The 24,174-nt window shown below is 40.3% G+C and overlaps 1 protein-coding gene across 1 annotated transcript in view; it reads left to right on the top strand.

Moving 5' to 3' along the window:
• LOC306959435 (copine-8) overlaps nucleotides 1-24,174 on the top strand; it is a 122,226-nt gene that overhangs the window by 73,904 nt on the left and 24,148 nt on the right. Inside the window, exons 7-13 of the mRNA XM_079551546.1 lie at nucleotides 2,166-2,229; nucleotides 2,322-2,425; nucleotides 2,787-2,891; nucleotides 9,726-9,767; nucleotides 11,944-12,019; nucleotides 16,518-16,571; nucleotides 17,882-17,943. Of these exons, the coding sequence (XP_079407672.1) occupies nucleotides 2,166-2,229; nucleotides 2,322-2,425; nucleotides 2,787-2,891; nucleotides 9,726-9,767; nucleotides 11,944-12,019; nucleotides 16,518-16,571; nucleotides 17,882-17,943 (507 nt within the window). The remainder of the gene's footprint in view (nucleotides 1-2,165; nucleotides 2,230-2,321; nucleotides 2,426-2,786; nucleotides 2,892-9,725; nucleotides 9,768-11,943; nucleotides 12,020-16,517; nucleotides 16,572-17,881; nucleotides 17,944-24,174) is intronic.

Raw genomic sequence — 24,174 nt, 5'->3', positions numbered from 1 at the left:
TATTGTCTACAGTTTATTTTCCACTGCCTAAGCTCCTGTGTCTATGCCCATTTTTATTACATTGGAAAAAGGAAAAACTGAAATGTTCATTTTTGTCAGAATCACCCACCTAATTGAAGTACACACACCATGATCCAAAAGGAGCTAATTAAGACAGGAGGAGGGTTGGTGGCTACGCTGGAACTTGGGCTCCCTTTGGTGCTGCTCATTACCACTCTGTTGGGAGTAGCTGTTCGTGTGGGAAGTCAATCAGCGAGTCAGAGTGCAATCAGCTTTGTTAGTCCATGATTCTGAGGTCAGTGTTTAGGCATGAAACAGACAGGTTTGTCTGAGCAGAGAAAGTCTTAGGAATACTCAGACAGGGCCAAAGGTGAGGCAACAAATTGTCACATGATCACATGATATTTTCTTACTAGTTGACTCAGCGTAGAAAACTGAAAACAATCAATCAAACCCAGCAAATAAATCAACATCTTTGGAAATTTTATCTCTTTATATCTTATATCTATATCTTTATATCTTGTTTTCCGACCTCGCCTCTAGCTGAACAGTAAAATCCCTCACAATGTGTATCTCTGTCCCTCATCTTCCGTGTCTATTTCATTGTGATTTGTCTGCCTTTTCTCTGGTCTCTTGTTGGATTTGAAGTGGACTTGAATTACTGTCACTGTGAGGTCCTCGACCCCAATTCTTGTCAGACTAAATGAGAGTGGAGGTGCTTCCTGCAGGTGATGCGCTCCGTGTCAGACCTCTCAAAGGAAGGCAAATTATCCACTGTTGCTGCTGTTCTCACTCGAGGATCTGTCCCACTCTGAGGGACTGTTGACTCATTACACAGGGATTCAAGTCAAGATTCAAGTTTTTTTTTTAAATCAATTTGTTGTTTTTTTATTTAAAAAGACTAGATGCAAGTTGGTCATTTTATGCTCTCTATTGCCACCTCAGGTCTTATACGTAACTGCAATCTCTATGTTAGGCTCGTGCATGACGGCACTTCGGACCCGAAGTGACACCTTTTTGAATGACGGTGCAGGATTTTAGAGGCAGTTGTGGTGAACAGGTCTGGGCTCATTCTACACATTAGGACATGGCTGGAACATGTAGGGGGATGAAAATACTTAGTTTTAACATTTTTAAACTCCGTATAGTCACTTAAAGGTGTGTGTTTGTCCATATTTTTCCATTTTTTAATTCTTTGAAAAATATTTTACAAACAAGATTAGTGGTAGGAAACCATTTTTGGTGCCCTTCTTAAAAGGATATTTCAGGATTTTTGACATAGGGCCTCATTTCCTAATTATCCAGATTGTTGTGGTTATTTCTGGAGATTCTTTTTAATTTTTTTTATTCATGCAGTCTTTGTATTTGAAGTTTAGTGGTGCTAGGCTAGTGCTAGACTAACGCATGTCTATGGTAGCTAGTAGCCTGCATTAAAAACCTCTTCAAAATCACCGGGTAGTCCTCCAAACGTTACCATATCTGATTTGAAGAATCAGCAGGTAAACAAACTACTGTAGATCCGGTAACCTAGCAGATCACTCCGCCGCTGCGTTGCTACAACCAGGAAGCTGATGCAGCTCAAATATAAGTTATTTTAAATGCAAAATGGTTATATTAAAAAAATTATTCAGTCAACACAGACATTTATATCTGGTGTTATAAGTGATTTGCCTCAGGTGCACTGTGCTTGGGTCAGACTGTTGTTAGTGCAGGCTACTAGTTACCATAGACATGCACTAGCCTAGCACCACTAAACTCTTCAAATATAAGGACTACATGAATAAAAAATAATAAAATCTCCAGAAATCAACAAAACTCTGGATAACTGGGAAATAAGGCCCTATGTCAAACATCCTGAAATATATTTAAACAGTATGTGGATTATTCACATTTATTAAATGATTATCTTAAATGTGACGATGGTATAGTCTTCAATGTTACATTACTGTATGCAGCTTAGATTTCAATTAGGTATTTTATATACTGTATTGTGAATGTGGTTCATTCGACTCCAACTTTGCTCAACTTCCAGTCTGTATACCAGTTTATCACACGCATTCTTCTATGGTGTACCTAAAGTCTCTCTTGCCCCTTCAACGGATTATGTGATTGTCGACAATTACTTCAATGTGGAGACTAATCCGTGATTTCTCCTTTTGTTGCAGAGGGATTTCAGGAAAGAAATGTGGTACTATTATCGTGAAAGCCGAGGAGCTGAACAACTGCAGGGTGAGGCCTCATGTAGCATTAGGAGAACGGTTTATTTAGTTATCAAAAACATTTACACTGTGCTCTCCATCTGCTGCTGTTGCTTGTTACAGGAATCTGTCATGATGCAATTCTGCGGAAACAAATTGGACAAAAAGGATTTCTTTGGCAAATCCGACCCCTTCCTGGTTTTCTACCGGAGCAACGAGGATGGCACGTGAGTACAGCGCTCTTGTCTCTTTCCTTTTTCATCTCTGGTTAAATCCTGCCTGAGCCAGAGGAAATTGGTTTTATTGATTCGCTTCAGATCTGAGCTGCCTGTAAGATGAGCAACTCTGGGGATTGCATGGAGAAATGTTTGAAAGGAAGGGATATTATGCATAATTAGAGCATTTCCCAAACATTAGAGGATTTTTCTCCTAATATTTCTTCAAGAAATGTATCTGATACAAATAGTTGGGTAGAATGAATGTTGCATCAATTGAGTTTTATAAACGGCATTACCTTTGCCAGCATTTCTCATAAGTTTTATCCCTCTCCCTGTCTGATTTCCTCTCTGTTTATTCATCTTCTGGCAGGTTTACTATCTGCCACAAAACAGAGGTGATAAAGAATACATTGAACCCAGTATGGCAGGCCTTCAAGATCCCAGTGAGAGCTCTCTGCAATGGAGACTATGACAGGTGAGACGTTTATGATGCTGGGACTAAAATCCTATACATTTAATGCAAAATAGCAGATCTTGTGGGTATTACACTAACATATCATGCACCATGGAGAAAACTGTAGTCTAGTCTTCATTCTTCTTTCTTTACCGACAATTTCCTGAAACTCCTTGCTCAATTCACAATTGAATCAAAATTGCAATTTGCTAATAAACTAAATTAATTGCAAACCTGATCACAAATCCAAAATTGTGCAGTCCTAATAAGTGCACTCCTATTTTTGTACAATGCAGAACATTTTAGATGCAGCAGAACAGACAAACTGTATGATATAACGTAAAGTGTTTTTCTGCTGCTGGCAGTGTTAGCTCTGCAACTAAAACTTTTCGTCCAAGTGTTTAACGCAGTTTGTGGTTGTTTGAGAAAGTGTACTTCTGCGAGGCCAGAGGTTGTTTCAGTTTCAGAGTTTATTTTTAGCATTTATACAACCTATTTATGGTCAAACTACTTCAACAGTTAGTAGTAGTAGTAGTAGCAGTAGAAATTTATTGTCCCCGTGGGGAAATTCATTTGCAGTGAGTACACAAATACAACAAGTTAGTATAGAGATCTCTTATCTCTTGGCAAGTCACTAATTAAAATAGTTAAAGCAAAGTAAAATAACCTGAAAAATCAAGCAATCTGCACGTACACACTACACTACAGTGAGTTGAACATCTACATGAAAAGTGATTTTTATTCAGCTTCATTGGCTTATCTTCAGTTCTACGACATGTAAAACAAGTACAGAGTAGCACAGTTGCCTACGTAACTATAGTTCTGTGAATGTAAGCCGTTAAGACGCTTCGCTGATGCATAATCTCTCGGAAGCTCTGCTTCCCGACCAATCAATTGATCTGCCCGCTCCAATCACCTCAGGGGAACAGTTCATCCCCTGTGAAAGCATATGAGCATGGAAAGAAGGGTCAGACTCACTCTGTACCTAAAGGAAGATGTGATGACCTTAGGCTAAAAGGCCAGATTGGGCCACAAGTCCGAGTTGTGGGGTCCAGGCTCCTCTCCGAACACCTATCGGAAAAGAGCTGGTGCCGGACCTTGTAAGCATTTGTCATGGACAAATCCGTTGGATTGTAGCCACAACCGAAGAGGGAAGGCCTGCAAATAATATTGTATATTCTCCCCTGTATCTGTTGTGATCTCAGATTCACTTCCATAAGCTTATTAGGAGAGATGAATCACACTGGTTTTATCCACAGGAGAAACACTGTGCTACAGATGCACAGTGCACACAAGTACACATTAAACCTCTTTGTGTCTTTCCCATTTTAGCTTCCAGAGCCGACCATGAGCCGTTGTCCCAGTACCGGACACGACTAATGCTTCATTGTTACCTTACAGTTAATAATTCATAGATCGACTATGTATTTTGAGGTAAAACTAAAAGGTGTAAATGTATCAATACGTATTTATCAATTTAACAATAATAGTATCTTGCACATAAAAAAGATAAACTTTGCCTCATATGAAAACTTTACACATCCCTGTTATTGTGGGCTTTAGGTGGGGTACAAATTGCGTATTAATAGTGTCCGGTTATCGGGTTGAAAAAAAACATGTACACTGGCTATGGACAATTTTATGTCCATTTTGAAAATACAAAAGAATATTGCCTTGAAATCCAATTTTACCGCTGTAGTCAGACATTCAATTAGGACATTGCGTTTACAATGGATATATATTTCAGCAAAAAGCCTTGGACGCATCAAACCTACCTGCTTCTGTGGCGATCTCAAGTTCACTTCCATAAGCTTATTAGGAGAGATGAATCACACTGGCCTTATCAACATGAGAAACACTGTGCTACACACAAGTACACATTAAACCTCTTTGTGTCTGGGAGGGGAGATAAGCAGGAGCTCTGCTGGCCACCAAACAAAGGGGAATTGTGTCTTTTACTGTCAGCTCTGCACTCAATCCAACGAAACATGCAGCGACGACACCAGATTAGGGAAGTCATTGACGGTGGCCTGTCACTGTCAAAGCAAGAGTGATGGCGAGGGTGTGGTATGCAGGAACAGGGACAAATAGATAAAACATACTGTGTCCTCAAGAAATAGTGGCAATTCTGGGAAATATCATAAAAAATGTAGAAAAAGGACGTGTGTCTAAATTTTGTTCCAGTGGTCCCAAACCCCATGGATCACTGCTCTAGAATTGCACCGTTTAGATCTTATTTAGTTCTTGAGGTAAGAAAGTCTCAAATACAATTAGACATTCAATTCATCACCTGAAGTGTCCTTCACTGGTCAGCTCAACCTTCTCCTTCCTCTTCCCCTGCGCAGCTCCCTCCGCTCCACAACAGACTTTCACTCTCTTCTGGGAAGTGCTTAGCCGTTAATCTGTTTTATACACCGGTGAACGTCCATTAGCCAAAACGCTAGATAGAAGGCATGTGTGGCTTAGCTGTGAGTCTTGCCCGGATACCTCCTTGTTTGTCCCTTCCTTGTTTCCTGTAGCGCCTCTTGTGATGCCTCCACTGTGCTGAAGCTGTGGGGGTTCTTGGTGCCTCTTCAGTGTTTCAGAAGAAGACATTTGTTGGTCTCAAATGTCTTAAGCTAAGCTAGTTTTGAAGCCTCTTTCGAAGTTTGTGAACGTTTTTTGCACTTTTTTATTGATAAGGTCTCTTTAACCTGTGTCTGGATTTCACTGGCCTCTTTGGACCCCCCAGCCCCTCCCACCTGCTCTGCAGTCTTTCACCAGTTTGAGCCTGTCTACTTCTCTCACCTACAGGAGGTGGTGGGTCATCTTAAGCCCTCAGGTTCACCCCATGAAGCCCCTCTTCCCCCTCCCCTTTTAAAGATGTGTTCTCTATTGTTGGGTAAACTGTTATGTCCATCATGAATGGAGCCTGACCCCAATGTTCTTTCTAATGTTCTTTCTAGTCAGGACAATTTTAGAAAAAATGTATATGGCACATCTTTGCACATCTAGATGAACACAATTCGCTTTAGTTGTCCAATCTGGCTTCAAGTCAATGCACAGTACAGAATCTGCACGTCTAAAGGTTTTTAATGATATTCTTTTAGCTTGTGATTTTGGTGACTGTGTGGTCTTTGTACAACTTGATCTTACTGCCGCCTTTGATACTGTGAACCATGATATTTGAATTTCATGTCTGGAAAACTGTGTTGAAAGTGGAAATAGAAGAGGTCCAGTTTCTTTTATTTGAGGTAGCTAGCTAAAGTAAAGCACCTTTTTGGTGCAGCAGCACTTTGAGACAGTAATTCACTCTTTTGTAACTACTCGGCTGGGGTATTGCAATTCTCTTTATTTTGGGGTAAGTCAGGCCTGTGTCCCGACTGCAGCTCATACAAAATGCAGCAGCGCATCTTTTAACTGGCTCATGCAAATTTTAGCACATCACCTCCATTTTATCCTCATTTCAATGGCTGCCTGTGCACTTTAGGGTCTAATTTAAACTGCTTCTGTTTGTTTTTAAGAGATAAGATAAGCATTTATTGATCTCACAATGGTGAAATTCACGTGTTACTTCAGCTCTCAAGAAACAATCAGGGGGGTGCAAAATAGACAGGAAATGTGCAATCAAAGACAGGATAGTGCGCAAACAATTAAATAGTAAATAGAGGTATCTTAAATACATCCATCCATCCATTTTCTTCCGCTTTATCCGGGGCCGGGTCGCGGGGGCAGCAGTCTCAGCAGTCTCAGCAGAGATGCCCAAACTTCCCGGTCCACACACACCTCCTCCAGCTGTTCTGGGGGGACCCCGAGGCGACACCAGGCCAGCTCGGAGACATAGTCCCACCACCGTGTCCTGGGTCTTCCACGAGGCCTTGTCCCACTAAGACATGCCTGGAACACCTCCCGCGGGAGGCGACCAGGAGGCATCCGAAACAGATGCCCGAGCCACCTCAGCTGGCTCCATTCGACGTGAAGGAGCAGCGACTCTACTCCGAGCTCCTCCCGGGTAACTGAGCTCCTCACCCGATCTCGGAGGGTGCGCCCAGCCACCCTGCGAAGGAAACTCATTTCGGCCGCTTGTATTCGCGATCTTGTCCTTTCGGTCATTACCCAAATCTCATGACCATAGGTGAGGGTGGGAACGTAGATCGATCGGTAAATCGAGAGCTTTGCCCCCCGACTCAGCTCCCTCTTCACCACGACAGACCGATACAGCGACCGCATCACTGCTGACGCCGCACCGATCCGTCTGTCGATCTCACGCTCCATCCGTCCCTCACTCGTGAACAAGACCCCGAGATACTTGAACTCCTCCACTTGAGGTAAGGACTCCCCACCGACCTGAAGAGGGGAAACCACCTAAATACAATGAATACAAAAGCTTAAAGGGGCAAAAGTACAAATAATAAAATTAGAACAGAATATCAAAAAGTGGAATATCAAAAAGTCAACATTGGCAGTGCAACGTTTACCATTTCTAAATGGTGTTGCTCCACTATGCCTTTCTGCACTCGTACATGTATTGTAGGTCGGCTGACCAGCTCCTCCTCAGCGTCCCAAAGACCAATCGAAAGCCCAGAAGGGATAGGGCTTTTGCAGTGAATGCACCAAAATTATAGTATGACCTGCCTTTGCACATCAGACAGGCTTCTTCAGGGCCTGTTTTTGGCTTTTGACACAGCTGGAGATTTTGACATTTTATCAGATTTGTATTTAGTTGTATTTGATGGCCAACTTTATTGTACTGTTTTTATGTTCTGTTTTTATCTTTGTAGCACTTTGATCCAAATAGTTGTTTAGAGGTGAATAATAGTTAAAGATGCCATTGCCTTTGATCTCACAATGGAGAAACAGACGATACTAAAAGTCGTATTGAGGTTACATACGTATTTGAGCAGGTATCTGCCATTTCCTCTGGCTGCATGTTTAGCACTCACAGAGCAGCCCCTCCTACTTCAGCTTTCCTCCCACAGCCTGTGCACCGTCAGTGTTATAGTTTGGGATGGGCAAAGTAAGGCTTTATGAAACACTAATACCTTCTCCCCTGGCAATTCCCACCTAGCCCAGTGCTAGGTCTACCCGTTTTATTCTATCCTGGCATCCAGAATGATACTCCTCAGTAGATTTTACACACAGGGATATCAGTCTGGGCAGGGATCCGTGCAATCAGAGTTGTTTATTTGATGCCATTTTTTTTCCAATCCGTGGTAAATGACCAGAAACACATTGTCAGTATGTGAGTTTTGTGATTAATAATCCTGTTAGAATATTAACGCAGAACCGCTAATAACGCCGCTGATTGCCCTTCGCTGATTGCCCTTTGCTGATTGGTTTACTCCACTTCCTGTTTGCTTGCGTATGTTCCGCTCTGGAAAATGGATGCCGACTCAAACAGACAAGTTTTATTCCCTAGAACCTGAGGTTTAAAAATCAAGTTTTTGACCTGATCATAATCTCAGTCCTTTCCCCTGAATTCCATCGAAAACATGAGGTGACCTGTAGAAACCAGTTCATCAGCATGAATGATAAATTCATGCTCATGGTCAATTCTGTGCGCTGGGAACTTTTATGGGGGTAAATATTTCAAGTATAACATTAAAAGGTTGCATCCTTTGATGCATTGATAATCGTATATGGCTGAATATGTAAAAAAGAAGATTTGCAGGTACTTAAAGTAACTATTGAATTTTGTTCATAACCTACATGGCACGGTGGCGCAGCGGTTAGAGCTCAGCTAGAAGGTTTGATCCCCGAATGGGGCCTTGCTGTGTGGAGTTTGCATGTTTCCCCCCATGCCTGTGTAGATTTCCTCCTGGTACTCTGGTTTCCCCTACCACTAAAAACACAGTCCAGGATGAATGAGGGTATGTTTGATGGTGCAAGTCGGGGACGACGGATGCACATTAGCCTTTGGCTACAATCTGGTGTGGCATGTTTATTAACATGGACTGTCCCGACCAAATAAACGAATACATGAACAAAATAAAACATGAACCTGGGAGCCTACCTTTCCTTCAAATATTATAAACTGCAAGTCCATAACCAAGATGATGCATCCTTAGATCCTTGGAACTGTTTTTCTTTTATTTTTGTCTCCAACCCCATTCCCCTTCCCTTACTTGTTCCCCTTGTGATCTTCAGTGTGCATTTGCCAACCCTCTCACCAACTGACAGGGGTTTTATCAAATATAAATGACCCTGAGGTTGTTAAGATGGACTGTTCTGTCCTTTTCTCGTTCTTTTCTTTTTCTGCATTGTAAGGGGATACAGAATCTACAGTATGGTGCAGATGGAGATTAGAACATGCCTGGGCGGCTACAATGATCGACATGCTCCCATAAGGACAAGCAACTGACAGTTACAACCAGGATGAAATGCATTCCAGCTCATGATTTTAGATGTGTTTTTTTTTTACACAAAAAGTTTAGATGGAAAACAAAACAAACAAAAAATGCTGTAGATTACTTATTGCCACTAATACTGTGTGTACTCTACCTGCTATTTATTACAGCTGCACAGCAACGGTTATATTGTAACTAATGTGTTTTTGAGCTTGTGTCTCTGATTTTCTCTTCAAAACAGATCTGAAAATTACTAGGTTTATTTATTTATATGTGCATCCACTTTCTTTCCTTTCTTTCAGTGATGTATTGTAAGCCTTAATTTTTACACTTTTGTAAAAGTTCTAGATTATCTTGATTATAGTGTCATTATTATCTTCCATGTATATACCGGATGGTCTGAGCAGACAGACATTTCTCATGTGGCTTTTCTGAATATATTTTTAGTTGGAGAATGTACAGTAAAACAGTGAAATATGCCTCTGTCAAGTATTTTTATTTTTAACCTGATTTTTATTTTTTCCAACAGAACAATCAAAGCGGAGGTGTACGACTGGGACAGAGACGGCAGGTATGTCTGCCCCGTGTTGTCATTTTTCTTATGCAGTGGACAGAAGCTGTGTTGAATTTTCTTACGTACCAGAACATTAACCATTCTTTGTTCACGATACTGGTACCTAGTGATACATTTTTTAGTTACATACACACTATTATTTATCATCTAGAACCATAAAAGAGAAAGACAGTGTTTATTTGAGTTGTACCAACCAAGTAGCTTTCTTTAGGGATGTCTACTCTCCAGACCCACCAGGCATCAAAGTATCTAAAAAAGAAGAAGAAAAGAAATGGTGATAGATAAGATATAGATCTACATTTGAAACTCATGCAAGTGCCTATATTTTGCATATATTACCTCCTATGGATGAAGAGAGCAACAGCGTAGCATTGAAGCCTCACAAATCCTCTGCCCTCAGTGCTCTTTGTGTGCGGATTAGCGGAAAACGTGACAGAACCTTCTCACAAATGAGATTCAGTATAGACTCACATTGATTTATGCGAATGGTCTTTTTTTACCTCTTCAGTTTACATAGGTGGTTGATAAAGTGACGCTGATACAGAGATTATTGCACAAAGTTTTGCATAGGAGTTTTTCCCACATGCTAGGACTCAATTACGATTTCGATTATTACATGATTACAAAAAAAAAGCATAATTGAGAAAAAACGATCATGAAGGATGCCCTCTCGCTTGTCCAGCCAAAGCACAGAAAGTTGTGTCTGATCCGCTGAACTGATAGAACTGTTGTATTCGTCGCAGATTTTTTGAATATTATTTTATACGTAGCTCTTGAGATAACGTTAATGATAAGTGCTCACCTTTTGCTGAAAGGAGGACAGAAGTTTAGACGCCTCTATATCCTCTGCTCAGGCGTTGGTTGTGTGTAGCAGAGTCTAAAACACGAAGAGTAGCAGGTCTCAACGGAGCTCAAAGCAAACTCACATTATGATGCTGGGATGATTTTACTGAGAAAACTGTTGGATCAAAATTTACAGATGTCCAAATTCAATGTGCAAAATCTAATGGGAGAATATAAAACAATATAGTAACGTTTTTTTTTTTTACAGTGTCTTATGCATACTTTATATTGTAGTTCCTGTTGCATAATGACCTTAGCTTGTGTCTCTAGTAGGTAAGAGTCTGCAGTCTCTGATGTTTCATGATTCGCCTGGATCACGACTGACAGGGGAGTAGTTAAGGGGAGTAATTCCTGTGTCCTGAACGCTCTACAGACCTAGTCTCTTTGACTGTGTCTGCTGTGGGACACAACTAACCTTTAGTATAAAGGGGAATCATTTCCTTAATAATAATAATTTCCTTCGGGACATTAATAAAGTTGAACCTTGAACCTTGAACCTTGTAATCCATAACTTAAAGGCCCTATGCTTGATTTATTTTTATTTCAAACAATGAAAGAGGAGTCTTCTAAGTTAAAATGTTAGTCGTGGTTCAAACTCATTCCTAACTTTTGTTTTGTAGCCTCCCAATTTTTATATACGCAGCTTGCAGGGTCACTTTTCAGAGTCACTTTCACTGCAGCAGAAGAAAACTCACCTGCAAGTTCATGAAACATATGCTTTTTATCTAGATGCTTGTGTTTTTCCTCACAAATGCACAAGTTTTCAATTTACTAAAGGAGGACAAAACGAACTTTGGTCCATTAGTCGAAAAAATTAGGTATAGTACCTTTAACAAGATGATGGTTTGGGAAAGCTCCAAAAGCAGTGGTGTAAACACTAACAGAAAACGAACAAACTGTCTTTTACGATCATCTTAATCCAAATGTTTTAGTGGACACATCATGTAAAACTAGCGTCTTTTGAGCAAGGTATACAGTTTCTTTATCAAAGACCTGGAGTGTAGCTTCATTTTAAACACGTTTAAACAAATCTTGTTTACTCTCAGTTGTACAAGTCGCAATGGATGGGATTTCCTGGAGATTTTATGTAGCATATATAACTAGCTTATACTGTGCAGTTTAGCGCACGTTTATTACTCATATATTATCATATATTATATAGTATCATTCCCCCTTTCATTCATTTTCATTCAAAATGCTGATAGATGATATGTCCACTTTAACAAAAATGTAACCACTATTTTTGATTATTTGCTGATTAACAACATTTGCTTTACATTACGGAGAATACAGGTGGTGGTTTGAATTGACTCATGATTGTATGTTGCAGTCATGACTTCATTGGAGAGTTCAGCACCAGCTACAGAGAGCTATCCAGAGGACAGAGTCAGTTCAATGTCTATGAGGTGAGTTTGTCCTTTTTCAACATTACCTACTGTGTAATTTATCTAATCAAACTGGTTTTATGTGTGTTGTGGATTTTGTTGTGACGCTGTGGTGTTTCGTAATCTGTACAATTTCCTTCTGTAAGTTGTAAAATGTCCAAAATCCATTTGTGCAAACATGCCATTGCAAGATTCCTACAAGTTCTGGTTACACTTTTCAACACAGTAGTACCTTTGTGCTCTATAATAGAGTGAAATAGCATCCAGTAATAGTGGCACAAATAGGGGTCATTTTGCAAACAGTGAAGAAAGTAAAAACACCTCCGTGCTGCCACTTTAACAAGGAATAACAAGGGCATTTTGGAGCCATGTAACAAGTTTCCTGGTAACTGACAGTCTTCATAGGGTTAGTGTTAGGATTAGTCATATTATCATGAAATAATTACAGAATACTGTAATTATATGTCATATATTTACAGTAAGCCTCATGTTATTGCACTTTTTGATCCTATGCTATTTCCACCTTTTCATGATGCTATTATTGTGCTGTACAGCCCTGCTTTGATATGTTTTCTGGAAATCACAGAGCCATGTGGACCCTGGGGCAATAGTGGATAAAGTCATTGCTAATGTGGTCCGTTATAAAAGAGAGAGGGCAAAAGAGACATTTGCCAACATGATATTCATGTATTCTTTGTTAGGACAGTGATTCTTCAAATACTGTTGCAATCACTGTTTACCCTGCGGGTTTCAGTAAAACACAACTTCTAAATTGCTCATTTCTATGGCAACAATTCAAAATTCTAATCACTTGAGACCCACAGATTAGCTGCTGTGCTTTTGATTGAATGTTTAAGCTTTTGATTACAAACAAGGACAGTGGAAGACACTAAATTAAAATGATACTTCTGGACCAAGCTCATTCCTAACTCCCTAACATATTTGAACACCCCTATTATTATTATTATAGAGTTCACAATATACAGTGTAATAATAACCTTAATCTTTTTTCTTTTGCCCTCTTCCCAAATCTCGGTTTTAATGATGAAGAGGTAGAATACTTAAATCTATTGACATGTAGAACTTCGAGTAGTTTGCGATTCAGACTTTTTTCCACATTCACTTCACATTTCCGTCACCAGATTTATTTAACAGATTGACTTTTGCATCTCACTCTGGGGTCATTTAAAAAACACTGTATATTCATGAAAATGTGGAAGTCTCTGTTTATTTGACATGACCTTTTCAGAAACAATGTTCAATCTATTATAAGGTCACAGCAAACTCACGAACAATCATTAATATTCTGCTCTGGCATTTGGAAATAAAACCATTTTGATTAGTTAAGAAAACAATATTCTCCCCACTTTGTCTTGTCTACTTCCTCCTAATCCCCGTGTCTGCCTGTGCGCTGACAGTTTTGATGGATAGGGCTTATCTCCTTAGAGTCAACACGTCTTGATTATCTCAGCGCCGCTCTGAGACGTGAGCCCCAGGCACCTTAGTTCAAGCAGCTGCTGTTTGACTAATAAAGCTCAAAGGCTGGAGTGCTCACTTACAGGAAAAATAAGACAAAAAAAACTAACGAAATTGCAAAGTTATAGATGCAATATCGTGAAGTATATCCTCCCTATGTGTTATATATTTGTATCTTTTGCCATATGTTGTTGGTATTGCCCTATCTCGCATCTAAGTCGCAATTCAAAATCATTCATTAAAGCTGCATAGGCCACACAATGGGTAGTATGTACAAGCAGATACAAGTGATAATTCTTAGTTTGCTTATTGTTCTACCTTTCATTGTTTAAAATGTTCTATTGAAATAAAGTGGATTGGATCAAACACTAAGAATCATTTGTGACACCAAATTTAAAACCACCTCACAGGGCAATTCATTACTTACAGAAGAAGGGCTATGCAGCATAACCTTTAAGACGAGTCACAGCTCCACAGAAACCCACAAATCCAAGTTGAGATAATATATTATAAGGTATTCAATTCAGCAGCTAGAAGGGTTTGATTCCTACCTGGACGGGACCTTTCGGTGTGGAGTTACCTCTAAAACATGTACAATAGGCCAGGCTTCTTCTTCTTCTTCTTCTTCTTCTTCTTCTTCTTCTTCTTCTTCTTCTTCCTCTTCTTCTTCCTCTTCCTTTTCTTCTTCTTCCGCTTCGTCTGCTTCTAATTCTCTTAAGCCATTGATGACAATAGACAATAGTTAACAGAGCAATATCAAATACACAATAAGGGGCTAGCAGATGGAGGGAAGGGGAGAGTTCAGTTTCGGCCTGGCAGGACAGAAGTGGCTGTGAGATGGTGTGGTGCCTTCTCTCTGAGATAACCCTGTTCACTCTGAAGTCCAATGGGCCCTGTCCTGCATATCTCCTCTGTTTACTCTCTGTTTTCTGTCACTCCACTTGTTTTGTTGAGAGCTGGAGCTGATCACATCCCCATAATTTTTCATAAAGCAGGTCGTGGAAAGGTCCTGGAAAACGTGTGCTCTCTTGTCCACAAAGACGTGGAAAAAACACCAAAAAGACATCCCAAAAACATTCAGCACAAAACACAGCAATTCAAAAGAAAAAAGAAACACAAAAACACCCTAGTTTCGAGAGAGAGAGAAGTCTCTGCATGTGAGCATGCAATGCCATGGTAACCAAGGAAAATATATTACAGTACTGATCTCACAGTGGAGAAATTCACTGGTTACAGCTGCTATTAACATACAGTGTGGTACAGTAAGGTACAGACATATAAACAAGGTAAATGTGCAATCAGGTATTGTGAAAAGAATAAAGTGTCATATACAGTATAAAGGCAATAAATTAAAGAAGGAAACTTGAAAAAAAAATGCAGGTTTTTGCACATAAAGGTGCCCTTTTGTTACTACACTTTAGAATTGTACAGTCTGACAGACAGTGGTGAAGACGAAGAACATGCTTTCTTACTTCTTTGAGGTTCTGTTAGTGTTTACACACCACTGAGCCGCTCTGCTCCTTTTCAGTCTGGTGCTGTGGGTGACAAGTGTTGTCCATGATGGATGTGAGCTTGGCCAACATCCTCCTCTCACCCACCTCCTCCGCAAAGGCCAGCGGGCAGCCCAGGACAGAGCGAGAGTTGCAAGTGCAAGAATTAGGCCATAGATTTAATATTCAGGTTTCAGCAGAACATCAAGTTACAAAACAGTCGGCCAGAATAGTTATTTAAAAAGTGGACTTTGGTAACATTTCAGGCTTTCTCACCTGACATAGAAATATGGCTGACTTTTGACATTTTTCTTGACCACATTCACAGAGTAGATGGACTGAAAAGAAGACCTTACTCGAGTGCTTTAAATCTCCCATGGTACAAACCATTCACCTCCAGCTCCACATGCACGACTGTCCTTGTATGTGAACCAAGGTGAACAGCATACAGCTGACCATTTGTATGTTGTTTCCCCGAGGTTCCTCTTTTCAGTCTAACCTTGGCATGGTTTAATTTAGACCTTAAAGCCTCAATTTGAAGCTATTTGACATTGAGTTTTAAGTGCAGCACTAGCACACAAAACAGCAAAGCATCTTAAATGTGATCAAATTGTGCGGAAGTCCTTGGTGATATCTCAAGTGCTTTTTTCTCTCTGTCAAAACTGACGTACAAGTGGAGACTGGAGAGTAATAAAACGTGTATCCTCTCCTGAAGTCTTTATAAAATACTATAAGTGGCAGAGACTGGTTGCACTTTGAGGATGCCTGAGTAACTATGGGACTACCAACAAGTATAGAGTAGTATGAAACATCGTCTTGGTTACTAACATGTTAGTAACCAAGACGATGTTTCATCATACAGTAAGAAAATTAATGTGTCTTTCTCCAAAAGCTTTGCTACTATTTCTATCTAAATATTTGACACATGATGAAAGTTATTTCAAAATGTAGCAAGTATTTGGGTTGGCTTCCTGTAAAGAGTCGGAAAGCTGAAGGATGATGAAACTACTAATAGAAGTACAGTTTATTTTTATATCTATAATTATTCACATTAACTACTAACCCATCTCTGCCTGTAATATGTGTTTTACAAACATGGAAGTTGGTGACTGTAAACAGCTTGTATAGAGAATGAATGTTATAGATAATGACTGAGAATAGTTTATAGATTTCTATGGTGTTCCCGACGTAAAGGATTATACTGAGGTAAATAGCTGTCATCAAAAATATAAATATGTACTGTATTGTCTTTATATATGATGCCAATCACATGTCACTGCTCTGCTACTCTTCAGTTTATTAATGTTATACCAAATAAACCGTTGCATAAACAGGTCTCCATTTGGCGTCTCGTTATTTAATCTTTCTAGACTGAGACAAGACAACGGATGATCTCATTGTTTGGCTGTCATCTGTACTGAAGCATGGCTGAATCACAATTTGCATAAAAATTGGTCTAAAACACCCTTTACCTGTCTGCATTTTAAACGCCAGAAGGACTACATCAACACAATGCTCTATGAATATTAATGCACTTCTCTTTTTCTTCAAAGGTGGTAAATCCAAAGAAGAAAGGAAAGAAGAAAAAATACCTCAACTCGGGCACGGTGAGTCAGCATGTAACTTGTTGTCATTTATGGTGGTAGTACACATTATTACTGTAATTCAGATCAATGGATAGACAAGTGGAAACCTCTTTGTATTGCCTTGTGGACATAAATTATAATAAATATGGAATGCAAAAAGAGCAGAACCGTCCTCTATTTAACAAAATTATACCTACACCTTGACTCATCAACTTTACTATCCTCTGCAGTAACCCCGAAACCTCTTGGTTTTATGGTGGTTGATGGTTAAGGTTAAAGGGATATTTCAGGATTTTTGACATTGGGCCTCATTTCCTAGTTATCTAGAGTGTTGCTGATTTCTGGCGATATTTTTTTTGTAATTCATGCAGTTCTTATGTTTGAAGAGTATCGTGGCGATAGGCTAGTGCAAGGCTAGTGCATTTCTATGGTATCAGCTAGCCTGCATTAAAAACAGTCTGACACACTCCACAGTGCACCTAAGGCAAATCACTTATAACGCCAGACTAATAGAACTATAGAACTTATAGCGGAGTGATCTGCTAGAAAATAGTCCCTTAAAATGCGATCATTCATTTGATGCAAGGTCAGTTTTATTCCAAAAATTATTCTATGGACACGGACATTTATATGGTTAGTCTGGCGTTATAAGTGATTTGCCTCAGGTGCTCTGTGGAGTGTGTCAGACTGTTTTTTAATGCAAGCTAGCTGATACCATAGAAATGCACTAGCCTTGCACACGCCTACCTAACTCGTCAAATATAAGAACTGCATGAATTACAAAAAAAAAATATCTCCAGAAAACACTCTGGATAACTAGGAAATGAGGCCGTATGTCAAAAATCCTGAAATATCCCTTTAAGGCATACTTTGTAGTCATTATATCATATGTTATACTTCCACATGAAATGCTTGGGATTCCAGCATTAGTTAAGCAGTTCATATAAACCATGCATTCTTATTCTAGTGCTGCCTTCCTGTGGCGTTGTAATTATGGTAAATACCACTTGCCGAGTGGGAAATTGCACCTGAACACCACCTTATCTAGTTTTTTTCCACTGGGAAACTGGGAAGATATTTTGACGCCCGAATTCCCGAGATGAGATAACAGCGGTTTATCGACAACTTTCTCACGTGAATGTATGTGTTTATAGTGCATTACTGTGTGTGCTTTTTTTAGTGTTTCACCATTCTGTGACACAAAAGCGCTTGAACACAATGCACTCGTAACAGGAAAGGATCATTTTTACCAGAGGACATGAAGGCAGCATTAGTAAAAGAAAAAGCATTGCAATTCTTTGTTGCCAGGCTAACTCTAGGTTTGACTTTAGGTGACGCTGCTCTCCTTCCTGGTGGACATGGAGGTGACCTTCTTGGACTACATCAAAGGCGGGTGGGTCACATGCAGCATTTCATTTGACTCACACAGAGAGGGGAGTTTAATGAGGAGAGCCATGCTGAGTGTCTGTGTGTCTTTCTGTCTATCTGTGACCATATTCAGCCCTCAGTACCTCAGTGTCTTCACTGAGATAATGACCACCTCAGTGACCTACATGGTCAAATGAAGATTAGCATTTGAGGAAGGATATGAATTCAACTTTGAAGAGCTTTCTATAATGTTACAGTTGTTCTTTTGTAAAACCTATACTTGGAGCCTTGTTTTCAGTCATTCATGTTTGAATCTTCCGCCTTCTTCTCAAAATGTCAAAACACCTTCCTCATTTTTCCCACTTGGATGAGACAGGTTTACATATTCACTCCTGCTGCCCTACGTAACCGGGAAGCTGTCATCAGCTCGCCCTTCCTCCACAGAGCAGTGAGTGTTGTGAAACATCCACCGGAGCTGTGCAGCAAAAACAAAACAATATGCTGCTTCACCTTCTTATGCTGTAAACTGGATAAATGGCAGGCAGTGTTTAAAATAGCAGACAGTGTTTCAGTGACACGGTGGAGAATGAGGGAAGGTGGTGTCAAAGTGCAAGTGGTATGGGAGTGAAACCAAGTGAACATTTGCATAAAGAAATAGAATAATGAGTTTTTTAACAAAGACAGAAGTCCCACATGTCATTCCAACATTCTTCTAATGGTTCAGCTCTATCTTGCATTGCTCAGGTCTTGACTGACTGATGGCACAACCCCAAGTCTAGCTGTGTGTTTTTGTGTTATAGTGTGTTGTGTACTGTTTGTGTATTATTGAGTTAGTGACATGTTGCGCACAAGGGCAGGCCCAGTGCACCCAGGCATGTCATGGTCGTCCGCCCACACTCTCTCCCTTCATTAGACTCTCAGAGGGGGAGGCCGTCGGGAGAGAGTGTGTAATTATAGAAAATCTCCAGCTCGGCTTTTGTGTCTCCTGCCCTTACTGCAAGTTGTATCCCTCACGTGTACCACCCTCACCTGGTATAGCCTGATGACATACCGAGGCAACCTTAGATTATGTTGCCAGGTTGTTTGAATGACCTTATTTTGTTTATTATTAACAACATTTTGACGTTCAAGAGGAGTGTGATCAGATTTGGAAGAATAATGTAACATTTTATTTTTGTAATTCATTATTCTGACATTTGGCACCAAGATAAAGGTCATATGGTTTTTGGCTACCCATACCACTCTTGCACATTGGATTGATAACAGTAGTAGTGCGGAAACTGCTGCTGTAACCTACATAGGTAACAGCAGCGGTGGAGGAAAATGCCCAAACATGATAACTTTAATGTCACAGATGGATTCAAATTTCACAGCATTTGCAGTTATGTGGGTGGCTTCTACCTCATGTAAAGCACATATGCTAATCCTTGTTGCATAATAACTAATATTGCCACTGTATACCATTTATAGAGCGTATTAAAACATTATAGGGCAGCAGAGGCAGGGAAGTTCTGCTTCCTGACAGCCTGGTAGATAAAGCTGTCCTTCAGTCAATACGATCTGGCACAGACTGAAGAGACTGTGAGATGAATGTGTGATATTTCCCTTTGAGATAACCATGTCCGCTTTGCTGCTGTAAAAGCAGTTGAACTGGCACGGTCCGTAACATCATGCCACAACTGCCCACTGAGAAAAGAGTAGTGGGCCAATACTGCACTTTATTAATACACAAATATAGGAGACAGATAATTAGTAATGTTTGTCCTACTTGATTTGATCAAAAACAAGAACATTAACAGCATTAGCAGAGTAAGTAAGTATCAAACTGTGAAACTGATAAGCAATTCAATCAAGTTGTTTTGTGTTGCTCAATATCACAGGGCTGCACAAACACTGAAACAATGAAACCCAAAAAAACTATGTAATGCCCAAGCAGATGTAGAGTCCTGGCAAACATACAGTACTGTCCAAACAGATGTTATGTCTAAATAAGCAGCAGCAGATGGAACCGTGCCCAGGGCATCCCCCGTCCTTTGACCCTCCTACCCAGCAAGAAAAAAGAAAAGAAAAAAATCACAGAATAAGAGATCCACTCCCATTGATGGGCAGGCAATTGATCGACCCAGGGTAGATGGGAACCTCTCTGCAGATGACAGATGATTTGGAGACTTGAGGAATCACGAGCAGCCCTGCTGTTTGAGAAGTGCTCTGTTTGGCTGATATGAAACTATTGCGTCTTGGAGAGAGATTGGAGCCATACCCTTTTTGTCCGTAAACGTGTGTCTAATTCTAGACTCAACAGGGGGCCAGTGGAGAAACTTGAGCACAGGAGTAATGTGTTATCTTCTCTTGGTTCCCGATAACAATCTTACAGACTCATTTTGACACGCTGCTGTCAGGGAGTTACCTTGATGAAACAAATGCATGAATACGTTTTTCCTGTTTTACTCTTGGGTAACAGACAACAGGGAAACAGTAGATGTATAATTGTCCCCAGACCCTCTTTCTTGGGTCTTGTATTGTAGAAGACATTTGAGTAACTTTACTTCTGTTTGTGTGATTATAGTATTGGTATTTTTTCCATGTCTCCTCCTCAATACCTCTGACTCTTTTTAGCCTGGTCCCCACTGCTCTCTTGTCGACTGACTGACAGCTCTTTTTGAAGTTTCGTCCCAATCAGCTAATTGTTCACCCGCTCGCACTCAGAAACGCTATCTGCCGCTTTGCATTAGCATAAATCACTAATTTGAGTGCGTCTACCATCTACCATCACAACGCTGCTTTGATTCTTTTCATCTTGTTCAGGATTAGTGCCACCCATCGTTACGCACAAAAAAAAGCCCTTCTTTTCACCACCAAGGGGATAAAATGACGAATTGTTGCGTGTATCTTTCATGCGGAGTTGTGCTTGTGAGGGCTGCACTGTCAGTCACGGTGACAGATATTGTTTTCTCTTGTTTTGGCTTGAGATTTGAGGTTAAAAAACAGAATAGAAGCGGGGAGGGAACGTCTACTTGTATTGAATAGATTTTGAGAGCCTGTGATTAGCTGTGATTTGTGTACAATTAAATCTTACAGAGGAAGCTGGATAATTACCCATTGGGGTTATACTATTGAAAGAAAAGCAACAACAATCGCGGCTGTGGGATATCTTCGTCCTCCTCTCTTTTGCCATACAGATAAACTGAAAACCGTGGCATCTGCTGGGACGTCTTTAGGACAGGGCACACCGTGAGTCCCAGTGCCATTTTTAGGCCACTCTGCTCACTCATGCATGCTTCTACCTCCAGGCATTTTAGACCGAGGAAAAGAGGGCATTTGAAGCCACATTTAGAGAAACATGGAGCACAAGCAGTTTGATTTCAAGCCATATCACACAAACCGGGCAAGTGCAATTATGTAAGTGAGTATTTTATGAAGATATATGTGTGAAATTTCAAATACCTTTTTGTTTTTCAAAACGTTTAAGCCTCCAGCCAAAGGTGTTGATAAACTTGGCAGCATATCTCAATTCACACCGATTCATAAGCCTGTAGACTACGATGATTAGCAGGCCTTTGAAATAAGCAGAGAGGTTTTTTTGCGCCTTGAGGAAAGCGAGCGATAAGGGTTTTTTCTGTGTCTTACCTGGCTCTATCTCTTATCATTCCTGCTTCAGGCTGTTGGGGCTTTAAAGACGCTCTGCTTCACTGCTCTGCTGCACAGCACACTTGAAGAGTCAGCTGAAGCTATGTGTGTTTGTGCTATCAACAGGGAAATGTGTTCAAACACCATTACTTTTTCCAATTTAGATCTTGGTAAATTATATTCGGTGGACAGGGAACATGCCAACAGGCAGGGTGACTATATTAAAAAAAATGAATGTTGCATGTTGCTCAAATCCCACCATGTACAAGCCACTAAACTGTATCGGAAAGCAGAAAAGCAAACATTCTTATTCCCTTCCAGTTCAGTATGATGTGACTCTGCTGTAAATTACCTTAGCCCTGTATTTGATTTTTTTTTGTTTTGCAATGAAAAGTGGATGAGTCTCAATTAATAAAAACATATGTTTTTAGAATAGAGTATTAAATACATTCATTCACTGCACAAATTGCGCAATCAAAGTATACAATCTTTACACCTAAATGTAGGATCTGATTACTGGTGCTGGGCCAGGTCGAAATGAGCTGGCATATTGATAAATATGTAAAATTGCTGAGTGTGGCTTACGTTAGCTTAGCGGCCCATTCATTCCAATGCGTAGCTTAGCCTAGCCACTCGCATTCCTTTGCATGTAGCAGTTAGCATTGGATATTAAGCTGACATTTTCCCCAAGAAATTCTTAACAAAATGAAATAATATCAATGCAAATGTATAGTTTCATGTTTGCTATTTGTACTTGACTCATGGATATATTTGGAGGCATTTTAATTCATGCACTATTCTGCACTGTTCACTGTTCATGAAGGCAGAAACAAACAGTGTTACATGATGGTCATGGGTGAAATCCAGTCCAGTAAACAGTTTATATTGTAGTTTATATACCGTGGAAGGAATTTCTTACATTTCTGCCTAAGTTGGTCATGAAATGTGGTCTGATGTGTCTGCTTAAACTAATACCACCCAAACAATTACATGATATCATATTTTTATTGGCCATAACATGTAAACCATTCACAAGACAGGGAGGAATAAGCAAGTACACCCCCTGGCGGAGGATCCTTCAAGGGATAATTAGACAAGTTTATTCGTTCCACATAGCGCGACCCGACCGTGCACGCCACGTTCTATGTGCACGTACAGTCTCTACCCCGCAGACCTTTCTGTTTCCACCACACACACACACAAATTTGTTGTGGGTGGCGCCCCCACAGAGGAGCACGCTGTACAGATCGTCATCAAACGTTTTGTAAGCCACTATGAGAACAAATGTGGACAAATGCTGCCTTTTGGTAGGACTTATGGAATCATTCATTCTAAATACAACTGTGAAGGAAAGCTACATGCTAATGTTATGCTAACACCAGCTAAAGATGAGCGGCTAAATGCTAATATCGGCAAAATCCCCTTTTAGAACAGCGGTATGATGTGAAATACCAAATCCATATGACCTGGGTGTCAATAGTGAGGGGTGTCCACTCTGTCGTTGCCGATCAGAGGCCAGCGGTCTGTTCACGAGATATCAGACACGGGCTCCTGCGCTTTGACCAAAACCTATACCTGGTCAGACCGGTTTGCCACTGGCCTTTTTTATGGAAAAGCTCGACATAGGGGGTGAAACAGTCATTTGGCTGATACGCGCCTTCATGTTGAAAGACACCTTTAGAGTCAGGTGAGGCAACCTGAAGCCCAATCACTGAGGTCTGGTTTAAAGCTGACCTTGCCACTGAAAAACATGCAGGTGTTAAGAATTGTCTTTTGTTGACAAGCATTGTCTGATGTGCATCATGCCTCACTCAATAGCGCTGTCTGAAGACCTACGGTCAAGAATTGTTGATTTGTTTTAAAGTTACAGAACCATCTCTAAAAGTCTTGATGTTCAGAAATCCTCGGTTCGAAAAATTGTCCATAAATGGAGACAGTTTGGCTTCACTGTTGTTTCACTTCCAAGGAGTGGGCGCCCTGTAAAGATGACATCTACAATACTAAAACACTGAACAAGAATGGGGCTCATGGGAGAACGCCACAGAGGAAGCCATTGCTGTCTAAAAAAAATATTGCTGCACGTTTGAAGTTTGCAAAAGAGCACTTGGTTGTTGACTCTCAAACGAGGATGGGTGCTGCAACAAGACAATGATCCAAAGCACAAAAGCAAATCCACTTTAGAATGGTTTCAGAAGAATATAATACGCATTCTGGAATGGGCCAGTCACAGTCCTGACCTAAACTCGACAGAGATGCTGTGGTATAACCTCAAGAAAGCCATTCACACCAGACATCCCAGGAATTTCACTGAACTGCAACCGTTTTGTAAAGAGGAATGGTCCAAGATTCATCCTGATTGTTGTGCCTGTAATCTACAACTAAAGGAAACGTCTGGATGAAGTTATTGCTGCCAAAGGAGGGTCCACCTGCTATTGAATTAAGGGTGTACTCACTTATTCCGCTGTGTCCTGTGAATGTTTACATGTTATGGCCAATAAAAATATAATAACATATCATTGTTTGGGTGGTATCAGTTTAAGCAGACACTGTTTACTCATTGTTGTGATTTTAATAAAGATCAGACCACATTTTATGACCAATATGAAAACATTCATTTGAGAGAACAAAT

Source organism: Gobius niger (genome assembly GCF_951799975.1).
Source record: "Gobius niger genome assembly, chromosome: 2".
Taxonomy (NCBI): domain Eukaryota; kingdom Metazoa; phylum Chordata; class Actinopteri; order Gobiiformes; family Gobiidae; genus Gobius; species Gobius niger.
This window is presented reverse-complemented; position numbering and strand designations above follow the sequence as displayed.